The 23,846-nt window shown below is 47.8% G+C and overlaps 1 protein-coding gene across 2 annotated transcripts in view; it reads left to right on the top strand.

Moving 5' to 3' along the window:
• siae (sialic acid acetylesterase) overlaps positions 1 to 23,846 on the top strand; it is a 187,218-nt gene that overhangs the window by 150,923 nt on the left and 12,449 nt on the right. For both annotated transcript variants that reach the window (XR_011937457.1, XM_072486869.1), the window contains exon 7: positions 18,353 to 18,486. Coding sequence is in view for 1 of the 2 variants with exons in the window: in XM_072486869.1 (XP_072342970.1) it covers positions 18,353 to 18,486 (134 nt within the window). In the remaining variant the exon portion in view is untranslated. The remainder of the gene's footprint in view (positions 1 to 18,352; positions 18,487 to 23,846) is intronic.

The following is a 23,846-nucleotide window of genomic DNA, read 5'->3' on the forward strand; positions in this document are numbered from 1 at the left end:
GATCCCGTGTGACTTCATCTTTTGTACCAGTCTGCCATGAGGCACCTTGTCAAAGGCTTTACTGAAGTCCATGTAAACAACATCCACTGCCCTCCCCTCATCAATCATCTTTGTCACCTCCTCAAAAAACTTGATCAAGTGAGTGATTATGTCCACAAAACCACACTGTCTTACGCTGGAGTCCATTTGTTTCCAAATGGGTATAAATTCTGTCCCTGAGAATTCTCTCCAATAAGGTACCGAGGTGAGGCTCACCGGCCTATAGTTTCCAGGATTATCCCTGCTACCTGTCTGATCTGTAGATTATCTCTGCTCCTGGGGATAATTTGCTTGAAGTGAGGTGCAGTATTGCAGTAAGGAAAATGGAGAAGAGTGTTGATATAATGGCATGGCCTTTTTTGGCCCTAGCCTTCATTCACTGAGACAGGTTCTGTGCTATTTCTGTCGGTGAGGATCATGGCTTGCATCTCATCATGGAGTAAGCAGAGGATGGTCTTTGAGTTTAAAAATTGGCAGTCATGTTGCAGCTTTATAGAACCTTAGTTACGCCGCATTTGGAATATAGTGTTCAATTCTGGCTGCCACACTATCAGAAGGATGTGGAGGCTTTGGAGAGGGTGCAGAAGAGGAGATTTACCAGGATGTTGCCTGGTATGGAGGGCATGAGCTATGAGGAGAGGTTGGGGAAACTTGGTTTGTTCTCACAGGAACGACGGAGGTTGAGGGGCGACCTGATAGAAGTTTACAAGATTATGGGGGACATGGACAGAGTGGATAGTCAGAAGCTTCTTCCCAGGGTGGAAGAGTCAATTACTATGGGGGTATAAGTTTAGGGTGCGAGGTTTAGAGGAGATGTACGAGGCAAGTTTTTTTACACAGAGGGTGGCGGGAACCTGGAACTCGCTGCCGGGGGAGGTGGTGGAAGCAGATACGACAGTGACTTTTAAGGAGTGTCTTGACAAATACATGAATAGGATGTGAATAGAGGGATACGGACCCCAGAAGTGTAGAAGATTTTAGTTTAGACGGGCAGCATGGTCGGTGCAGGCTTGGAGGGCCGAAGGGCCTGTTCCTGTGCTGTACTTTTCTTTGTTCTTTGTCTGAGAGCAGCCAAATTTGAGGGTGATAGTTCAAAGTTGACAGAGGTCAGTAAGGCCATGCTTAGCAGTTGGGGCTGCTGGTTGCATTTTTCTTAAATTTGCCACACAATGAAGATCATGTCTGTGGTGCTTCTCAATGGGCAATAACCGCAGTGTGACCCTGGCCACCGGGAAGAGGCGACGCATGCGCGGGTGACGGCAGTTATGCGGCCTGGCGCGTGTAAATGACGCGGCGCCGCTCCTAGCCCATTATCGGGCCCTGAATCAGTCGGGATAGGGGCCGTTTCGCGCCGTCGTGAACCTCAACGGCGCGGACACTCTGCCTCCATTTCGGAGAATCCCGCCCCGGATGTTCAGGTCAGTGCAATTCCCCAAATTGTTTACCAGGATGGAGGGTGTTAACGATGCAGAGAGGCTGAATAGACTCAGACTATTTTCATTAGAAAGACGGAGGTTGAAAGGTGACGTAATAGAGTCCTACAGGGTTATGATGGGCATGGATAGAATGGATGGGCAGGCACTCTTTCCCAGGTTGGAGGGGTCAGTCACCAGGGGGCAAAGGTTTAAGGTCCGTGAGGCAGGTGTTTTTACGCAGAGTGGTGAATGCCTGGAACATGTTGCCAGGGGAGGTTGTGGCAGCAGATACATTAACGGCGTTCAAAAGTCATCTTGACCAGTACATGGATAGGATGGGTATTGAGGGATACAGCACAAGGAAGTGCTGAGGGTTTTGGCCAAGGTTGGTATCATGATCGGTACAGGCTTGGAGGGCCGAATGGCCTATTCCTCTGCTGAATTGTTCTTTGTTCTTTGAAACTATTTAATCTACAGTATCTTCAATCCAAAGCCAGTCCAACCTCCGGCGGCCCGGAGGAGAGGGAGGTCGCTGACGCGGAGGTCGGCAGCCTGCGACGGAGTGAGATCCCCTGCCAAGTTGCGGATCCTCATGACACATGTATGCCCCCCCTCACACCTCACCTCAGCCCTGACCACATCCCGCCATCCCTCACCTCAACCTCGCGCCTCACCACCGTCCGGCTGTCTAACCATACATGCCGTCTTGTGTCTTACCAGCCAGTGCCAGAGACGGTGCCCCCCAGAAGGCAATGCACCATTGGGGAGAGCAGCTAGAACACCAGCCCTCTGCCCGGGACCCAGAAGACCCCTGGGTTCGGGTCAGAGGAGGACACTGACTTTCCGTCACTGCTGTCTCCAACATCCTCCACCATCTCAGAGACTATCACCCTCTTGGGCAAATTAGTGAAGAGGCTCCTGGGACACAATCTGGTGCGCACCACACAGTCATTCCGGACAGCAGATGGAGGTAGGAGCGGCCAAGGGACCGGATGGCCGGAGAGCAGTCTGGCCCCAGGAACCAGCTGCCGCCCAGACGGGTCCCGGGCTCCTGGAACATCCAGTCCCACCCATAGTGGAGATGCAGTCAGAGACCCAGGGACTAGAGGAGGAGATGACGGGCCGGCTTCCAGCACCTGCAGGGGCAGGTGGAGGAGTCCATCTGTGTGCAGAAGCACAGGTGGTGCCGGTCATGCGTGCCACCCAGGCGGAAACCACACGGGTGGCGCCAGCGGTGGAGACAATGGGGGCGACGGTGTAGGACATGGGTCAGCGTGTGCAAGGCCTGGGGTATTCTGTGCAGGCGGGGGCCGTGGCCCAGGACAGGGCTGCCTTCTCACAGGCAACCATGTGCCAGAGCCAACTGGAGTTGGCAGCGGCACTCTTCAGCGTGGCCCAGTCACAGCAGGCCATTGCTGACAGCATCGGCTCATTGCCCAGGTGCAGGCTGGCGTGGCGCAGACACAGAGGGAGGTGATCCAGTCCCAGAGGGAGGTGGCCCACTCACTGGCTGCTGTGGCACAGACCCAGAGGGCCGCGGCCCACTCACTGGCTGATGTGGCACAGACCCTCAGGGTGATGGCACAGTCAGGAGTGAAGTGTTGCAGTCCCAGATGGAGATGGGCCACTCCCTGTGCTCCATGGCCTCTAACATTCAGACCCTTGTCGATTTAAAAAAAAATTAAAATAATTAATCTACAATTGTGCAGTGTAGGTTAACAAGGGCTGCTCCACCCACTCACATAACTGGTTGGCAGCTAAGTGTCAGTCACCTTAATCTACTTTGATCTAAAAGCAGGTGGGGGAGGGGAGTCAACTCAGGCCAATTTAAAAGAGCAACTTGTAACTCACTCCCAGTGAGTTCTCCCAGTGAGCCAGAGAAGACACAGCCAGAGTGAGACAGCAAAGAGTGAGTTTGGGAATTTGAAGCTAGGTGGGAATTCAAAGCTTGGGGGGAGGAGGTGCTTTTTATCCTTGGTAAGTGACTGGTAAGTAGTTTTTCTGTTTTCTTTTTCTTTTCATTGGTATATTTATTTATTTATTCTTTGTTTTTTGGGGGGAATTGTAGTTGTTGAAGTTAACCGAAGGTTTAAGACATGGCAGGAGATCCCAGACCCGTGTCATGCTCCTCGTGTGTGATGTGGGAGCTCAGGGACACGTCCACTGTCCCTGGCTCTTTCACGTGCAAGAAGTGTGTCCAGTTACAGCTCCTGTTAGACCGCCTGACGGCTCTGGATGCTGAGGATGTCGTGGATAGCACGTTTAACGAGTTGGTCACACCGCAGGTGAAAGTTACTGAGGGAGATAGAAAATGGGTGACCAAAAGACAGAGCAAGAGTGGGAAGGCAGTGCAGGTGTCCCCTGCGGTCATCTCCCTGCAAAACAGATATACCACTTTGGATACTGTTGAGGGAGATGGCTCACCAGGGGAAGGCAGCAGCTGCCAGGTTCATGGCACCATGGCTGGCTCTGCTGTGCAGCAGGGCAGGAAGAAGAATGGCAGGGCTATTGTGATAGGGGACTCAATCGTAAGGGGAATAGACAGGTGGTTCTGCGGACGCAATTGAGACTCCAGGATGGTATGTTGCCTCCCTGGTGCAAGGGTCAAGGATGTCTCGGAGCGGCTGCAGGACATTCTGAGGGGGGGAGGGTGAACAGCCAGCTGTCGTGGTGCACATAGGCACCAACGATATAGGTAAAAAAACGGGACGAGGTCCTACAAGCTGAATTCAGGGAGTTAGGAGTTAAACTAAAAAATAGGACCTCAAAGGTAGTAATCTCAGGATTGCTACCTGTGCCACGAGCTAGTCAGAGTAGGAATGTCAGGATAGATAGGATGAATGCATGGCTCGAGAGATGGTGCAAGAGGGAGGGATTCAAATTCCTGGGGCATTGGAACCGGTTCTGGGGGAGGCGGGACTAGTACAAACCGGACGGTCTGCACCTGGGCAGGACTGGAACCGATGTCCTAGGTGGGGTGTTTGCTAGAGCTGTTGGGGAGGGTTAAAACTAATGTGGCAGGAGGATGGGAACCAATGCAGGAAGCCGGAAGGTAGTAAAACAGGGACAGAAACAAAAGGCTGTAAGGGGGAAAGTGTAAGGCAGAGGAGCCATAGTCAAAAATCAAAAAGGGCGACAGTACAAGGTACAGTGACTGAGGGGAGCTAAGTGAATAAGCCCAGTAATACTCAAAGGAATAAAACGGGAAGTGAAAACATTAATGGTAAGTGAAGCGGCAGGGTGTTACATGAAGATATGGGTTCAAAGACAAGGAAAATTAGGAAAAAAGTTAAGAGGAAATATAACTTGGGAGAGGTTACTGATCGAGGTGTTAAGATTCAAAACAGAGGTATAAAAGCCAACATAAGTGTACTTTACCTGAATGCTCGTAGTATTCGGAATAAGGTAAATGAGTTGATGGCGCAAATCATCGTGAATGACTATAATTTAGTGGCCATTACTGAAACATGGTTAAAGGATGGTCACGACTGGGAGTTAAATATCCACGGGTATCAAATTATTCGGAAGGACAGAGTGGATGGTAAGGAAGGTGGTGTAGCTCTGTTATTTAAGGATGCCACCCGGGCAATAGTAAGGGATGACATCGGTGCTATTTGGATAAGGTTGAATCCATTTGGGTGGAAATCAGGAATAGTAAGGCAAAAAAGTCACTGAGAGGAGTAGCCTCTAGGCCACCAAATAGTAACATTACGGTGGGGGGGTGGGGGGATAAACAAATAAATAACTGATACATGAAGAAATGGTACAGCAGCTATCATGGGGGATTTTAATCTACATGTCGATTGGTTTAACCAGGTCGGTCAAGACAGCCTTGAGTAGGAGTTTATAGAATGTATCCGCGATAGTTTCCTAGAACAGTATGTAATGGAACCTACAAGGGAACAAGCAATCCTAGATCTGGTTCTGTGTAATGAGACAGGATTGATTAATGAACTCTTAGTTAGAGATCCTCTCAGAAGGAGCGACCATAATATGGTGGAATCTAAAATACAGATGGAGGGTGAGAAGGTAAAATCAAACACGAGTGTTTTGTGCTTAAACAAAGGAGATTACAATGGGATGAGAGAAGAGCTCGCTAAGGTAGACTGGGAGTAAAGACTTTATGGTGAAACAGTTGTGGAACCTTCCAAGCGATTTTTCACAGTGCTCAGCAAAGGTTTATACCAACAAAAATCGACCGTGGATATCTAAGGAAATAAGGGAGAGTATCAAATTGAAGGAAAAAGCATACAAAGTGGCAAAGATTAGTGGGAGACTAGAGGACTGGGAAATCTTTAGGGGGCAACAGAAAGCTACAAAAAAAGCTATCAAGAAGAGGTAAGATAGATTATGAGAGTAAATTAGCTCAGAACATAAAAACAGATAGTAAAGGTTTCTACAAATATACAAAACAAAGAAGAGTGGCTAAGGTAAATAATGGTCCTTTAGAGGATGAGAAGGGAGATTTAATAATGGGAGATGAGGAAATAGCCGATGAACTGAACAAGCTTTTTGGGTCGGTCTTCACAGTGGAAGACACAAATAACATGCCAGTGACTGATAGAAATGAGGCTATGACAGGTGAGGACCTTGAGATGATTGTTATCACTAAGGAGGTAGTGATGGGCAAGCTAATGGGGCTAAAGGTAGACAAGTCTCCAGGCCCTGATGGAATGCATCCCAGAGTACTAAAAGAGATGGCTAGGGAAATTGCAAATGCACTAGTGATAATTTACTAGACTCTGGGGTGGTCCCGGCAGATTGGAAATTAGCAAACGTGACACTACTGTTTAAAAAAGGAGGTAGGCAGAAAGCGGGTAATTATAGGCCAGTGAGCTTAACTTTGGTAGTAGGGAAGATGTTGGAATCTATCATCAAGGAAGAAATAGCGAGGCATCTGGATGGAAATTGTTCCATTGGGCAGACGCAGCATGGGTTCATAAAGGGCAGGTCGTGCCTAACTAATTTAGTGGAATTTTTTGAGGACATTACCAGAGCGGTAGATAACGGTGAGCCAATGGATGTGTATATCTGGATTTCCAGAAAACCTTTGACAAGGTGCCACACAAAAGGTTGCTGCATAAGATAAAGATGCATGGCATTAAGGGTAAAGTAGTAGCATGGATAGAGGATTGGTTAATTAATAGAAAGCAAAGAGTGGGGATTAATGGGTGTTCTCTGGTTGGCACTCTAGCTAGTGGTGTCCCTCAGGGATCAGTGTTGGGCCCACAATTGTTCACAATTTACAAAGAGGATTTGGAGTTGGGGACCAAGGGCAATGTGTCCAAGTTTGCAGACGACACTAAGATGAGTGGTAAAGCAAGAAGTGCAGAGGATACTGGAAGTCTGCAGAGGGATTTGGAGAGGTTAGGTGAATAGGCTAGGGTCTGGCAGATGGAATACAATGTTGACAAATGTGAGGTTATCCATTTTGGTAGGAATAACAGCAAAAGGGATTATTATTTAAATGATAAAATATTAAAACATGCTGCTGTGCAGAGAGACCTGGGTGTGCTCGTGCATGAGTTGCAAAAAGGTGGTTTATAGGTGCAACAGATGATTAAGAAGGCAAATGGAATTTTGTCCTTCATTGCTAGAGGGATGGAGTTTAAGACTAGGGAGGTTATGCTGCAATCGTATGAGGTGTTAGTGAGGCCACACCTGGAGTATTCTGTTCAGTTTTGGTCTCCTTACTTGAGAATGAACGTACTGGCACTGGAGGATGTGCAGAGAAGATTCACTAGGTTAATCCCAGAGCTGAAGGGGTTGGATTATGAGGAGAGGTTGGGACTGTACTCGTTGGAATTTAGAAGGATATGGGGGGATCTTATAGAAACATATAAAATTATGAAGGGAATAGATAGGATAGATACGGGCAGGTTGTTTCCACTGGCGGGTGAAAGCAGAACTCGGGGGCATAGCCTCAAAATTAGGGGAAGTAGATTTAGGACTGAGTTTAGGAGGAACTTCTTCACCCAAAGAGTTGTGAATCTATGGAATTCCTTGCCCAGTGAAGCAGTTGAGGCTCCTTCATGAAATGTTTTTAAGATAAAGATAGATAGTTTTTTGAAGATAAAGGGATTAAGGGTGATGGTGTTTAGGCCGGAAAGTGGAGCTGAGTCCACAAAAGATCAGCCATGATCTCATTGAATGGCGGAGCAGGCTCGAGGGGCCATATGGCCTACTCCTGCTCCTAGTTCTTATGATACCAGAGCGGGCCTCCAGGACTGGCAGTGCCAGGTGGCGAGGAGCCTCGGGGGATGGCCCCGTTCGCACCCCTGTCCCATGGAAAAGCCCCGGGGGCCATCGGGCACCCCGAGGGAGGAGGAGGTGATGGGGCCCATGCCCGTGACCCCGCAGGGGAGGTGCCGGAATACCACAGCACCTTGGACCCTCCTCCCCCTCCTGTCCCTGTCAAATCTGATGGGCAGCGGGCAGAACAGGACGGCACCACGCCACCCGGGTCACCTGAGGAGCAGCCAGGCCGCCCCAGGACACCTGCGCCAACGGGAAACCTCGTCGCAGGGCAGGAGTCACAGCAGGCCACCTCCACTGCTGCTATACTGTCTGGGGAACCACAAAGGCGTAGTGGTAGGGCCCATAAGACCAGAAATTTAGACACTAGTTAAGTTGGCACGGGTGCTGGGCACAGCTTAGTTATATGGGCTGGGGCACAGACTGTGTATATTTGTTCACAATAAACACATATTCACACCATTCAAACCTGCCTCTGTGCTGGCTGATGGGTGTGGGTGTGGGGCGGTCAGTGCTGGCCACTGGGATTGAGGGGTGGGGACGGGTGAGGCCCTGTGGGTGCACCGTGTAACTGCACCCCCCTCCCGCCGCTGTCATCCGCACCCACTCCCCAGCTATTCGACAGGATCGTGTGATGGACTGATCAGTTCGCATGCAGGGATCACCCAGGTGGAAGGTACTACTGTGGGCATGAGTCATTGTCATACAATGTGGAGCACGGAGCTCATCGCAGAGCGGGCTGTCATCATCCTCCATTCCATGGACCAGACCCGCTGATGTGCTGTTGAGGGCTCCCCGGCTGCTCAGCCGACCGACCCCCCCTTCCCCAGCCCTGGCAGGGCCCCCGCAGAAAGCACGCCTGGAGTCTGAGCCGGGAGCCCGTAGTCCCCCCACGCCACCTCCTACCTCCTCTCTCAGCCGCCTTAGCCAGCACGCCAGCTTCATGATTTTTAACACCACATTAGAAACACACTGTCGGGAAATGAGCCCATCCGAGGCGCTGAATCGCTGAGGCCCTGGAGAATCAGTCGTCAGGACTGGTAATGGGATGCATACTTTACTTTCGGGCCGCGATTTTGTCGTTTTTGGGGGCCGGAGAATGTCGATTCGACGTGAAACCGGTGTCAGCCTTGATTTCGTCCTCGGAGTCGATTATCCGGCCCATCGCGTTTCGCGATTTAGGCATCACCTAATGGAGAATCCAGCCCCAGGCCTGTCCAGAAATCTCCATTTGCGGCGCTGTCAAGGTCCCAATGTCTCAGCAGTGTAGATTATCAAGTGAAACTTTCTTAAATTCAAAGCCAGGAATGTAAATATTTTCAAGAATAAACTATCCAAGAATGTACATTGATACCAGATTGATTGTCTAGTTTAGTGTCTAGTTGGCTGGAGCTGCCCCCACCCTAATTGCTGAATGGTAGTTATCTGTCAATCACCTGAAGCCTGAATAGTGGCAAAAGTGTAAATTGCATTCTTCTGTTTGAAGCTTAACTAGTGTGAATCATCTCAGTTTAGGTGGGTTCTATATAAGAGTGAGGCAATGGCGCACATTCAGTCAGGTTTGTACACGTGAAGTTCGAGACAGCCTGAGTGAGGCAGCGAGAGTGGGGATTGAAAGTTGGTAATTTGGAGCAGTGTGGTAATTTGGTGCAGAGTGAGAGGAGGTGCTTTTCCCTTGAGTTTTGATTTCTTTCTTCTGGCTTTGTAACTGGTAATCTGCAGGGAGAGATCCAGAGAGCATCCAGTAAAGCGGGAATCTATTAAATTTGAAAAAAAACCTAATTAAAATTAATTAATTAACTAGGTAGAGGAGTAACTAAACCTGATGACAGAGATTAGTATTTAGCATTTAATTTTACAGTAAAATTCTAGTGTCAGGGCCATACAGTTAATTGTAACTTAATCTAATAACAATTCAAGTATTTATTTTGAATTAACTAACTAGTGCTTAAATGTCACTCAGTGGGGTGCAGTGCTCTGACTGTGAGATGCGGCAGATCCTTGACGCTGCCAACATTCCAGTCGACAACGTCTGCAGGAAGTGTAATCAATGGCAGCTCCATACAGACCGCGTGGTTCGGCTGGAGCAGCAGTTGGATGCACTTAGGAGCATGCAGGTGGCGGAAAGCGTCATAGATAGGAGTTATAGGCACGTGGTCACACCCAAGATGCAGGCAGATAGATGGGTGACCGCTAGAAAGGGCAGGCAGTCAGTTCAGGAATCCCCTGTGGCAGTGCAGGAATCCCTCCCTAACAGGTATACCGTTTTGGATTCCGTTGGAGGGGGGGTAGCCTATCAGGGGAAAACAACAGCAGCCAGAACACTGGCACCACAACTGACTCTGTTGCTCAGCAGGGGAGGGCAAAGTGCAGGAGTATGATAGTTATAGGGGACTCTATAGTAAGGGGCACAGATAGGCACTTCTGTGGACGTGAAAGAGATTCCAGGATGGTATGTTGCCTCCCTGGTGCCAGGGTCTAGGATGTCTTTGAACGAAAACAGGTCATCCTGAAGGAGCAGGGGGAACAGTCCGAGGTCGTAGTACACATAGGTACTAACGACATAGGCAGGAAGAGTGATGAAGTCCTGCACAAGGAGTTCAGGGAGTTAGGCAGCAAGCTAAAAGCAGGACCTCTAGGGTTGTAATCTCAGGATTGGTTGTAATCTCAGGATTACTCCCTGTGCCACGTGCCAGTGAAGCTAGAAATAGGAGGATAGTGCAACTAAACACGTGGCTAAACTGTAGCAGGGAGGGTTTCGGATTTCTGGAGAATTGGGATCTCTTCCAGGGCAGGTATGAACAAGAAGGACGGGTTGCATCTAAACTGGAGGGGCACCGATATCCTGGCTGGGAGATTTGCTAGTCACTCGGGAGGATTTGAACTAGTATGGAAGGGGGGTGGGAACCAGAATGTTAGCTCAGCAGGTGTAATATCTGAATGGGAAATAGAGAACCAAAATAAGCGAACAACATTACCCTCAGGCAGAGCAAAAAAGGTGACAAGTGTGAGAAGGGAGGTGGTCCATGCAGGACTGAGGGTGTTGTACCTAAATGCGCGTAGTGTACGGAACAAGGTAAATGAGCTTGTTGCGAATATTGAAATTGGCCTGTTTCATGGGAATGTCACGTTAAGAAATGTTTGTCTTCTCAAATGGCTGCAGTGATGTCAATGTGTGGGTGGCGCTGGGCTCTGGCTCTGCTTTTTATTTTTGTTTTGAGCTGGAAGCGGCTTTGTGGCTTTGAGTTTTTTTTGGTTTCGTTTTCAGTTGGGGAGCTGCATTCAAACCAAGAAGGTGTGTTTTGCTCTCTCTGCATGCTAAAGAATGTCTCCAGGCCACGTGATAACTTCACAGTAATACCTGTTTCTGTAAGGAATGCAAACCTATTGTTTGGTAGGAAAAAAGGGTGTTTGGCTTACACATGTTGTTAGGAAAGTTACTAAAGGTTACCTATAGAGTACTGTATCTTTGGTTGGGTATATGTGTTGGGATTTGATAAGATGTTTACTGTGTGTTTATAAAATGTTATCCGGATTCATAGAATAAACATTGTTTTTTTTTAAAATACTTAAGGGGCGAAATTCTCCCGAAACGGCGTGATGTCCGCCGACTGGCGCCCAAAACGGCGCCAATCAGACGGGCATCGGGCCGCCCCAAAGGTGCGGAATGCTCCGCATCTTTGGGGGCCGAGCCCCAACATTGAGGGGCTAGGCCGGCGCCGGAGGAATTTCCGCCCCGCCAGCTGGCGGAAACGGCCTTTGTTGCCCCGCCAGCTGGCGCGGAAATGACATCCCCGGGCGGCGCATGCGCGAGAGCGTCAGCGGCCGCTGACAGTTTCCCACGCATGCGCAGTGGAGGGAGTCTCTTCCGCCTCCGCCATGGTGGAGACCGTGGCGGAGGCGGAAGGGAAAGAGTGCCCCCACGGCACAGGCCGTGGATCGGTGGGCCCCGATCGCGGGCCAGGCCACCGTGGGGGCGCCCCCCGGGGCCAGATCGCCCCGCGACCCCCCCAGGATCCCGGAGCCCGCCCACGCCGCCTTGTCCCGCTGTTCAAAAGGTGGTTTAATCCACGCCGGCGGGACAGGCAATTTATCGGTGGGACTTCGGCCCATTCGGGCTGGAGAATCGAGCGGGGGGGGGCCCGCCAACTGGCGCGGCGCGATTCCCGCCCCCGCCGAATCTCCGGTGCCGGAGACTTCGGCAACCAGCGGGGGCGGGATTCACGCCAGCCCCCGGCGATTCTCCGACCCGGCGGGGGGTCGGAGAATGATGCCCAAGATCTCTGTTGCATAACACCTGGAAAGTGGGCCCTTGTGCTCCTCATAACCAAAATCTATTAAAAGTTGTGGGTCAGGTGAACTCCATGATATACTTTGGTGTTCTCTCAACCCTGGCCCATAATACCTGTCTGATGTTGTGGGCATCACAGAGACGTGGGTGCAAGGGGTTCAGGGCTGGGATCGAAATATCCAAGGATATGTGTCCTATCGAAAGGACAGGCATAGGCGGCGGGGGTGCATTGTTAGTAAAGAATTAAATTACATCGATAGAAAGGAGCGATATAGGATCAGAAGGCATAGAATCTCTGTGGGTAGAGTTGAGGAATCGCAAAGTTAAAAAGACCCTGATGGGAGTTATGTACAGGCCCACTAGTAGTAGTCAGGATGTGGGGCAGAAGATAAATAGCTTGTGACAAGGCCTACTAGAGAACAGGCATTTCTGGATTTGGTGATGTGTAATGAGACAAACCTGATTAGGGATCTTAAGGTGAAGGAACCCTTAGGGAGCAGTGGCCACAATATGATAGAATTTACCCTGCAGTTGGAGAGGGAGAAGCTGGAATCAGATGTAACGGTATTACAATTGAATAAGGGTAAGGACAAAGACATGAGGGAAGAGCTGGCCAGAATTGATTGGAAAGCGAGCCTAGCAGGGAAGACAGCGGAACAACAATGGCAGGTGTTTTTGGGGGTTATTCGGGAAATGCAGCAGAAATTAATCCCAAGGAGGAGGAAACATGCTAAGGGCAGGACAAGGCATCCATGGCTGACGAGGGAAGTCAAGGACATCATAAAAGCAAAAGAAAAAGCATACAAGGTGGCAAGGATTAGTGGGAAGCCAGAGGATTGGGAAGCCTTTAAAAGCGAGCGGAGGACATCTAAAAAAGCAGTAAGGGGGGAGAAGATGAAATATGAGTGCAAGCTAGCCAGTAATATAAAGGAAGATGGGAAGAGATTTTTTTTCAATATATAAAAGGTAAGAGAGAGGCAAAAATAGACATTGGACCACTGGAAAATGTGGCTGGAGAAGTAATAATAAGGAAAAAAGAAATGGCAGACGAACTGAATAGTTACTTTGCATCAGTCTTCACGGTGGAAGACACCAGTGAGATGCCAGAGTTCCAGGAGAATCAGGGGACAGAGACAAATGCAGTGACCATTACTAAGGAGAGCGTTCTAGGGAAACTGAAAGGTCTGAAGGTGGCTAAATCACCTGGACTGGATGGACTCCACCCCAGAGTTCTAAAAGAGAGAGCTGAGGAGATTGTGGAGGCATTGGTGGTGATCTTTCAGGAATCACTAGAGGCAGGAAGGGTGGAAAGTAGCTAATGTTACCCCTCTGTTTAAGAAGGGAAGGAGGCAGAAGATGTGAAATTATAGGCTAGTTAGCCTGACTTCAGTCATTGGTAAGATTTTAGAGTTAAGGATGAAATTGCGGAGTACTTAGAAGCGCATGATAAAATAGGACTGAATCAGCACGGCGTCGTCAAGGGAGGTCATGTCTGACAAATCTGTTAGAGTTCTTTGAGGAAGTAACAAAGAAGTTAGACAAAGGAGAACCTGTGGACGTGATTTATTTATATTTCCAGAAGGCCTTTGACAAAGTGCCGCATAGGAGACTGTTAAATAAGTTAAGAGCCCATTGTGTTAAGGGTACGATTCTGGCATGGATAGAAGATTGGCTGACTGGCAGAAGGCAGAGGGCGCGATTCTCCATCCCCACGCCGAAGTGGCCGTGCCGTCGTGAACGCCGTCGAGGTACACGACGGCGCGGAACGGCCCCGGTCCCGACCGACTCAGGCCCTGACAATGGGCCAGTATCGGGGCCGCGTCATCTACCCGCGCCAGGCCTTGTCGCCCGCGTAAAAGCGGCGCCGAATAGATGACGCGGCCGGCGCCGCATAACGGACGTCATCCGCGCATGTGCGGGTTGGCCAATGCCAACCCGCGCATGCGTGGTTGCCGTCCTGTCCAAATCCGCCCCGCAAGAAGATGGGGGACGGATCTTGCGGGGCGGCAGAAGGAAGGAGTTCCTCCTTCAGAGAGGACGGCCCGACGATCGGTGGGCACCGATCGCGGGCCACCCCACATTCAAGGTACCCCCCGTGCAGGATCCCCCCTCGCCCCCCCCACAGGCCGCCCCCCCAGCGTTCACTCACCGCCCACGACTGTAGCGACCAGGTGTGGACGGCGCTGGGGGGAACCCGCCGTTTTGGCCTGGCCGCTCGGCCCATCCGGGCGTCAGAATCGCGGGGGTGCCGGAGAATCGCCATTTTGCGTATCTCCAGCGATTCTCCGGCCTGCGGCCCGCGAAACTCGACCGGGCCGTTCCCGTCTCTTGGGAGAATCGTGGGAGGGCGTCGGACCGGCGGCCCCGGAAATTTCGGCGGCCCAGGCGATTCTCCCAACCGGCGTGGGAGAGGAGAATTGCGCCCAGAGAGTGGGGATAAAAGGGTCATTTTTAGGATGGCAGCCGGTGATTGGTTTGTGCCTCAGGGGTCTTTGCTGGGACCACAACTTTTCACAATATACTTTAATGATCTGGAAAAAGGAACTGAAGACACTGTTGCTAAGTTTACAGATGATACAAAGATCTGTAGAGGGACATGTAGGGGCTTTTCATAGTAACTTCATTGAAGCCTACTTGTGACAAGTGATTATTATTATTAGTAGTAGTAGTAGTAATATTGTGGAAGCAGGCGGGCTGCAGAACATAGAACATACAGTGCAGAAGTAGACCATTCGGCCCATCGAGTCCGTACCGACCCACTTAAGCCCTCACTTCCACCCTATCCCCATAACCCAATAACCCCTCCTAACCTTTTTGGTCACTAAGGGCAATTTATCATGGTCAATTCACCTAACCTGCATGTCTTTGGACTGTGGGAGGAAACCGGAGCACCCGGAGGAAACCCACGCAGAAATGGGGAGAACGTGCAGATTCCGCACAGACAGTGACCTATCAGGGAATCGAACCTGGGACCCTGGCGCTGTGAAGACACAGTGCTATCCACTTGTGCTGCCTATAAGGACTTGGACAGGCTAGGAGAGTGGGCAAAGAAGTGGCAGATGGAATACAATGTGGAAAAGTGTGTGGTTATGCACTTTGGAAAGAGAAATGGAGGCATAGACTATTTTCTAAATGAGGAAATCAGAAGCACAAAGGGACCTGGGAGTTTTGGTTCACGATTCTCTTAAGGTTAATGTGCAGTTTCAGTCAGCAGTGAGGAAGGCAATGCAATGTTAGCATTCATGTCAAGAGGGCTAGAATACAAGACCAGGAATATACTTCTGAGGCTGTATAAGGCTCTGGTCAGACCCCATTTGGTGTATTGTGAGCAGTTTTGGGCCCCGTATCTAAGTAAGGATGTGCTGGCCTTGGAAAGGGTCCAGAGGAGGTTCACAAGAATGATCCCTGGAATGAAGAGCTTGTCGTATGAGGAACGTTTGAGGACTCTGGGTCTGTACTCATTGGAGTTTAGAAGGATGAGGGGGGATCTTATTGAAACTTACAGGATACTGCGAGGCCTGGAGAGAGTGGATGTGGAGAGGATGTTTCCACTTGTAGGAAAAACTAGAACCAGAGGACACCATCTCAGATTAAAGGGACGATCCTTCAAAACAGAGATGAGGAGGAATTTCTTCAGTCAGAGGGTGGTGAATCTGTGGAACTCTTTGCCGCAGAAGGTTGTGGAGGCCAAATCACTGAGTGTATTTATGATAGGTTCTTGATTAATAAGGGGATCAGGGGTTATGGGGAGAAGGCAGGAGAATGGAGATGAGAAAAATATCAGCCATGATTGAATGGCGGAGCAGACCCGATGGACTGAATGGCCTAATTCTGCTCCTATGTCATATGGTCTTATAATAACTTTCATTGGATTACACCAGGTGATTGATTACACCAGATGATTATACTATTTTTGAAATAATTCCTTTTTGATTTTTCTGAGTCTGTCTTTTATCCTCAATCACTCCCTTTTATTCTATGTATCCAATTAGTTACCATTCTATCTCATTTATGAGCCCTGAAGAACTTGATAGTCCAATTCAATGTTCTCAGATTTTTAAAACATAGAACATAGAACATACAGTGCAGAAGGAGGCCATTCGGCCCATCGAGTCTGCACCGACCCACTTAAGCCCTCACTTCCACCCTATCCCCATAACCCAATAACTCCTCCTAACCTTTTTGGTCACAAAGGGCAATTTAGCATGGCCCATCCACCTAACCTGCACATCTTTGGACTGTGGGAGGAAACCGGAGCTCTCGGAGGAAACCAACGCAGACACGGGGAGAACATGCAGACTCTGCACAGACAGTGACCCAGTGGGGAATTGAACCTGGGACCCTGGTGCTGTGAAGCCACAGTGCTAGCCACTTGTGCTACCGTGCTGCCCTGTAACCTAGATCAGCATTCCCAGAGTCCCAGAATTTTGTACATTCTGTTTGTTTTTTCTTTATCCTTTCAAAGTTATTCCAAATCCAAATGAAAACATTGTAGACAGAACTTGTCAGTCCAATGCTCAATTTTATTTGCCACAAAACTTAGGAACCACGAGAACTGCTTTCCATTAATTTATTTAACTGAAAATGTGATTAATCCCTCAAAGTTAGTGTAAAAATGTCCTTCCAGAGTGCTTGAAACATATCAATTTATTTGATCAATTGCAATCTCACAAACTGTGATGCGCAGGCTGAATGGTTTTACATTAGAGACAAAAGTGTTTGCAATCAGCTTAGACATGCCCCCCTTCTCCAAAACTCTGTCTCAGATGATAGCACATTACCCTGAATAGGTTACAGCCAAGTCTGAAAGGCCAAAGTCCAAAACGTCACCACACTTTTCATATCTGCAAATAAGTTATTTCATTCTTCAAATTGCTGGATCTCTTGCTGAATCATGATTATTGATGTGGACCTAAAAATCACGGTCACCAGACGAAAAACTGAATTCATTGTGATTCTGCTCAAAGGCCCAGCGGGTTAATTTGCCAAATCATAATTTATTTAATCATTGGGAAATATTAATTTAGGATTAAGAAACTTAGTCAATGCATGAAATTCCACATATATGTCACATTCATTAATGCAAACTTTGTGTGCGGTGAACTAAACTGAATAAACGGCTGTCAGCAGAAAGAGTTAACTTCATTTTTTTTTAAGAAAGCAAAACGTTATCAGATAACTGCAATTGCAGCATTTGGCAAAAACTTTAAAAATAATCTCAATTTGTATCCTTAGAAATTGAAAATCTACGAGACAACATAAATCATTGGTGGCATTATTACTTTCAAAAATATCTTCAGAGAAGACAATATCTGACAGTAAATTTCTTTTTTTTTACATTAAATTTCAATTGTTTTTTTACATTTTCAGCACTTTTTCAACAAAGAGTTTCCAGCTCGATATTTGAGTACGATCAAGCTGATTATATGCTACCTCAAATATGCAAAAAAATCAAAGTCAAATCACTAAATATTTAAGAAAGTCAAAACTGCCAATTTAAGAAAAATATTTGCAAGTCTTATAACCAGTCTGCAAGACCTTCATGTAATTGAACATAATTTTCAAACCTTGTGTTATTTTCCAGGACTGGAGCACAGCTTCAACCCGTTCAAAATCACAAATGTGACCAGTTTCCCAAAAACAATAGAAGTGTTTATACGTAGAGCAATAACCAAACACTACAATGGGTTAAACAGAAGATGGGTTTCACAATGAACAAAACCATAATTTAGACTCTTTATAAGATGAGTTTTCATTCAGAAATTGGTATTATTCCCCATATTCTCAAACCACACAAACTGAAAACAAAATCCAATTGCCTTTTCTTTAAAAACAAAACATATCATCTATTTCTTTCCCGCAGCAATTTTAATTTCTGCTTTGGGCCTTTGTAAACTTTTCTTCCTGACTATTTATCCTCAACTTCTTTTTAACCTTTCTCCTTCTTTAACCAACCCTCCACACAGGCCCTTGTCATGCATCACTGTAACTTGTCTTTGAGTATATGAAGAACGTAGTCCTCTTTTAGGTGACCAACCATCTTTTGCTATGAGACCAATTTTGCATTTATAACGGGGTCCTTTTTGGGCCTAAACCTTGTTCTGTTTTGATATTGATTGCCCTTCTGGGCATTTTGTGTGGATCTTTCGTTTGGGAATAAGGTCCTGTACACTACTCCATGCCTGAATAACGTCTTGTACACTGTCCCGTGCCTGAATAACTTATTATAATACTGACCGAATTGGAGGTTTGTTGATTTTAATGGCCTTTGGTGGGATGGTGAAAGTGACACTAAAGACTTTGTCCCCTCAAGATAATCTGAGGCTTAATGCTTGATATGATTTACTTGTAGGTGAATCAAACGCAGCCTGGCACAATGCAGAGTATAACTGCACATTCCCAACTATGATCGAGGATTGGAGGCAGGTTTTCCATCAAGGATCTGGAGGAGCCACAGAAATAGACTTTCCTTTTGGATTTGTCCAGGTAATTTAAAACTAAAATAAAAGCAAAATACTGAGGTGTGTTGGGGGTGGGGTTTGTGCAAGGGTTTATGTCTGGGAGAGTTTTGAGTTGAGTCAGGGCCTCAAATGTGGGCAGCACGGTAGCATTGTGGATAGCACAATTGCTTCACAGCTCCAGGGTCCCAGGTTTGATTCCGGCTTGGGTCACTGGCTGTGCAGAGTCTGCACATCCTCCCCGTGTGTGCGTGGGTTTCCTCAGGGTGCTCCGATTTCCTCCCATAGTCCAAAGATGTGCAGGTTAGGTGGATTGACCATGATAAATTGCCCTTAGTGCCTAAAATTGCCCTTAGTGTTGGGTGGGGTTACCGGTTTATGGGGATAGGGTGGAGATGTTGACCTTGGGGTAGGGTGCTCTTTCCAAGAGCCGGTGCAGACTCGATGGGCTGAATGGCCTCCTTCTGCACTGTAAATTCTATGAATAATCTATGTGCCAATCAGTACCATTGTTGACCGAAGTTGCACCAAGTCAGCAACACTGGAGCTGCGAAACAACAATTAAAAAGATAAGAAACAGGAGCTGGAGCCAGCCATTCAGCCACTCAAGCATGTTCCAACACTTAAGGCCATAATTGATCATCTATCTGAATTTCACTTTTGCACTCGGTCCCTTACTCCCCCAGAGTACACTCAACGACTAAGCATCTACCGCCCTCCAGAGCAGGAACTCCTACGATTCACAGTGCCAAACAATCACGTCCTGCACCACTTCACACCTCCCCAACAACCCTGAGATCATGATGTCCCTGTCTAGTCCAGACTGCAGCCAAGACAAACAACGCCCCAGCATCCATCCTGTAATGCCCCTCAGAATCCCTTAAATTTTACCTCTCACTCTTCCAAACTCCAGAGAGCAAGATGGCTCACTCCAATGAACCAAGTCAAGTAAATCCTCCTCAGATAAAGAGACCACAATCTGCGCGTGACATTCCAGACATGGTCCCAGCAAAGCCTTGAACATTTGCAGTCACGCCCGTCACACTCCACTTTTCAGGTCCTGGCATTACGTCCATCAGCTGTATCTGCATGCCAGTCCTCCCCACCTCCATCACTTAGACACTGAGAAACCTTCCACCACTATAAAAACATTCTGCCTTTCCATTTCTCCCAGCCAAGAGGTGTCAGGAAAATAGCCAGATTGAAGGTATGGCTTGCCCTTAAAAAATTCAAATAAATTTGCCAGACACAACCTCCCCTGCCCAGTGACCCATCCAATTTTTGCCTAAACAATAGATTCTGACAGTCATTGACACACATCATGTTCAGTTGGTCAGCAGCTCCTCTTCCTCTCCTTTACCTTCCCTCCCTCCCCTCAACAGCAGTGTCACTCTCCTAACTACTGATTGCTTCACAACCCAGTGAACCCCAGAACATCACAATGCAACACCATCTCTGCAGCCACCTCCTATGAACCTTGGTATAATGAAAGAACAATTCAGGAGAAAAATAACAGGAGAATTCTGACTGGTGTATCTGATTTTTTTAGTTTAATAATAATAATCGCTTATTGTCACAAGTAGGCTTCAATGAAGTTACTGTGAAAAGCTCCTAGACACCACATTCCGGCGCCTGTTCGGGGAGGCCAGTACGAGAATTGAACCCGTGCTGCTGGCCTTGTTCTGCATTACAAGCCACCTATTTAGCCCTCTGTGCTAAACCAGCCCCTGGTGTTGGTGTTGCACAATGACATCAATTTTGCACTATTACCATTGAGATGTAGAAGTCCTTGGAATCATTTTTCATTGTGTGGGATCGTAACTAGATGTATCTGGTTAGCATGCACAGGTTAACACTTCAGACTTTAATGAAGAATGTGACAGGTGGAACACTGACTGAAAACAAATCGAAGTTTATGAAATGCTCAATTAATGGCATTAAATACAAAACTATGAATTGCAATTTGATCTGTGAAGTTGTGACTGGAAAGAACCCCAGGATCTTAAAATAAAAGCTCAAGTTGTAGGGGGTAACATATTAACATGGATTGAAGATTGGCTAGCTAACAGGAAAAAGAATTGCCATAAATGGGTCTTTTTCTGGTTGGAGAGTGGTGTGCCTCAGGGTTCAACTTTCAGGGCAGCCTCAACTTTTTACAATTTATATAAATAACTTAGATAAAGGGACCAAATATATGTTGCTAAATTTGCTGATGACACATAGACAAATGAGAAAGTAAATTGTGAAGTGAACATGAGGCGGCTACAAAGGAACACAGGTTAAGTGAGTGGCCAAAACTCTGGCAAATGGAGTATAATGTGGGCAAATATGAAATTGTTCATTTTGGCAGGAAGAATAAAAAAGAAACTTGTTATCTAAATGGTGAGAGATTGCAGAGCTCTGAGATGCAGAGGGATCTGGGTGTCCTGGTGCATGAATCACAAAAGACAGGTACAGGTACAACAAGCAATTAGGAAAGCTATTAGAATGTTAGAATATACTGTAAAGGGAATTGATTAAAAAAGTAGGGAGGTTATACTTCAGTTATACAGGGCATTGGTGAGATGACATCTGGAGTACAGTGTACAGTACTGGTCTCCTTATTGAAGGAAAGATGGAAATGCGTTTGCAGCAGTTCAGAGAAGATTTAATGGACCAATACCAGGAAATGGGCAGGTTATCTTCTGAGGAAAGGTTAGAAAGGTTAGGTTTGTATCAACTAGAGTTCAGGAAAGTTAAGAGGCAACTTGATCAAAATCTTTAAGATCCTGAGGGGTATTGACGACTTGAATGTGGAGAGGATGTTGCCTCTTGTCGGAGAATCTAGAACTAGGGGTCACTGTTTTAAAATGAGTGGTCACCTATTTGAGACCGAGATGAGAATTTTTTTAACTCTGAGGGTTGTGAGTCTCTGAAACTTTCTTCCTTCAAAAGCCATGATGTGGAGATGCCGGCGTTGGACTGGGGTGAGCACAGTACGAAGTCTTACAACACCAGGTTAAAGTCCAACAGGTTTGTTTCGATGTCACTAGCTTTCGGAGCGCTGCTCCTTCCTCAGGTGAATGAAGAGGTCTGTTCCAGAAACACATATATAGACAAATTCAAAGATGCCAAACAATGCTAGGAATGCGACCATTAGCAGGTGATTAAATCCTTACAGATCCAGAGATGGGGTAACCCCAGGTTAAAGAGGTGTGAATTGTATCAAGCCAGGACAGTTGGTAGGATTTCGCAGGCCAGATGGTGGGGGATGAATGTAATGCGACATGAATCCCAGGTCCCGGTTGAGGCCGCACTCATGTGTGCGGAACTTGGCTATAAGTTTCTGCTCGGCGATTCGCATGAGTGCGGCCTCAACCGGGACCTGGGATTCATGTCGCATTACATCCATCCCCCACCATCTGGCCTGCGAAATCCTACCAACTGTCCTGGCTTGATACAATTCACACCTCTTTAACCTGGGGTTACCCCATCTCTGGATCTGTAAGGGTTTAATCACCTGCTAATGGTCGCATTCCTAGCATTGTTTGGCATCTTTGAATTTGTCTATATATGTGTTTCTGGAACAGACCTCTTCATTCACCTGAGGAAGGAGCAGCGCTCCGAAAGCTAGTGACATCGAAACAAACCTGTTGGACTTTAACCTGGTGTTGTAAGACTTCGTACTGTCCTTCAAAAGCAGTAGAGGAGACTGAATATTTTAAGACAGAGCTAGATAGATTTTGATTAATAAGGGGGTGAAAGGTTATTGGGGGTAGGTGGGTTCTGTGGGGTTGAGGATACAATCAGATTAGCCATAATCTTATTGAGTGGCAGAGCAGGCTTGAGGGGGCTAGTGGCCTATTACTGCTCCTAATTCATATGTTCGTAATGTCATTCTGACAGTGTAGCATGCCCTCATTACAGCCGTTCTGACTGTGTAGCATGCCGTTATTACTGCCGTTCTGACAGTGTAGCATGCCCTCAGTACTGCCATTTAGATGGTGTACTGCTCCTTCATTTCTGCTAATGGCGCCCTCATTACTGCCATTCTGACCGTGTAGCACTCCCTCATTTCTGCCATTCTGACCGTGTAGCACTCCCTCATTTCTGCCATTCTGACCGTGTAGCACTCCCTCATTTCTGCCATTCTGACAGTGTAGCGCTCCCTCATTTCTGCCATTCTGACCGTGTAGCACTCCCTCATTTCTGCCATTCTGACCGTGTAGCACTCCGTCATTTCTGCCTTTCTGACTGTGCAGCGCTCCCTCATTACTGCCATTCTGACCGTGTAGCACTCCCTCATTTCTGCCATTCTGACTGTGCAGCGCTCCCTCATTACTGCCATTCTGATGGTGTAGCACTCCCTCATTACTACCATTCTGGCAGTGTAGCACGCCGACAGTACTGCCGTTCAGACAGTGTAAGCGCACCCGCATTACTGCCGTTCTGATAGTGTAGTGCTCCCTCATTACTGCCATTCTGACAGTGTAACGCGCCCTCAGTACTGCCATTCTGACAGTGTAGCACTCCCTCATTGCTGCAATTCTGACAGTGTAGTGCTCCCTCATTACTGCCGTTCTGACGGTGTAGCGCACCCTCTGTACTGCCGTTCTGACAGTGTAGCGCACCCTCAGTACTGCCTTTCTGACAGTGTAGCGCACCCTCATTACTGCCGTTCTGACAGTGTAGCGCACCCTCAGTACTGCCTTTCTGACAGTGTAGCGCACCCTCATTATTGCCATTCTGACAGTGTAGCGCACCCTCAGTACTGCCTTTCTGACAGTGTAGCGCACCCTCAGTACTGCCTTTCTGACAGTAGAGTGCACCCTCATTATTGCCATTCTGACAGTGTAACGCGCCCTCATTACTGCCGTTCTGACAGTGTAGCGCACCCTCATTATTGCCATTCTGACAGTGTAGCGCACCCTCAGTACTGCCTTTCTGACAGTGTAGCGCACCCTCATTATTGCCATTCTGACAGTGTAGCGCACCCTCAGTACTGCCTTTCTGACAGTGTAGCACTCCCTCATTTCTGCCATTCTGACAGTGTAGCACTCCCTCATTACTGCCATTCTGACCGTGTAGCACTCCCTCATTTCTGCCATTCTGACCGTGTAGCACTCCCTCATTACTGCCTTTCTGACAGTGTAACACTCCCTCATTTCTGCCATTCTGACTGTGCAGCGCTCCCTCATTACTACCATTCTGGCAGTGTAGCACGCCCACAGTACTGCCGTTCAGACAGTGTAAGCGCACCCGCATTACTGCCGTTCTGATAGTGTAGTGCTCCCTCAGTACTGCCATTCTGACAGTGTAGCACTCCCTCATTGCTGCAATTCTGACAGTGTAGTGCTCCCTCATTACTGCCGTTCTGACGGTGTAGCGCACCCTCTGTACTGCCGTTCT

This window comes from Scyliorhinus torazame, chromosome 21 (assembly GCF_047496885.1).
Source record: "Scyliorhinus torazame isolate Kashiwa2021f chromosome 21, sScyTor2.1, whole genome shotgun sequence".
Lineage (NCBI taxonomy): Eukaryota > Metazoa > Chordata > Chondrichthyes > Carcharhiniformes > Scyliorhinidae > Scyliorhinus > Scyliorhinus torazame.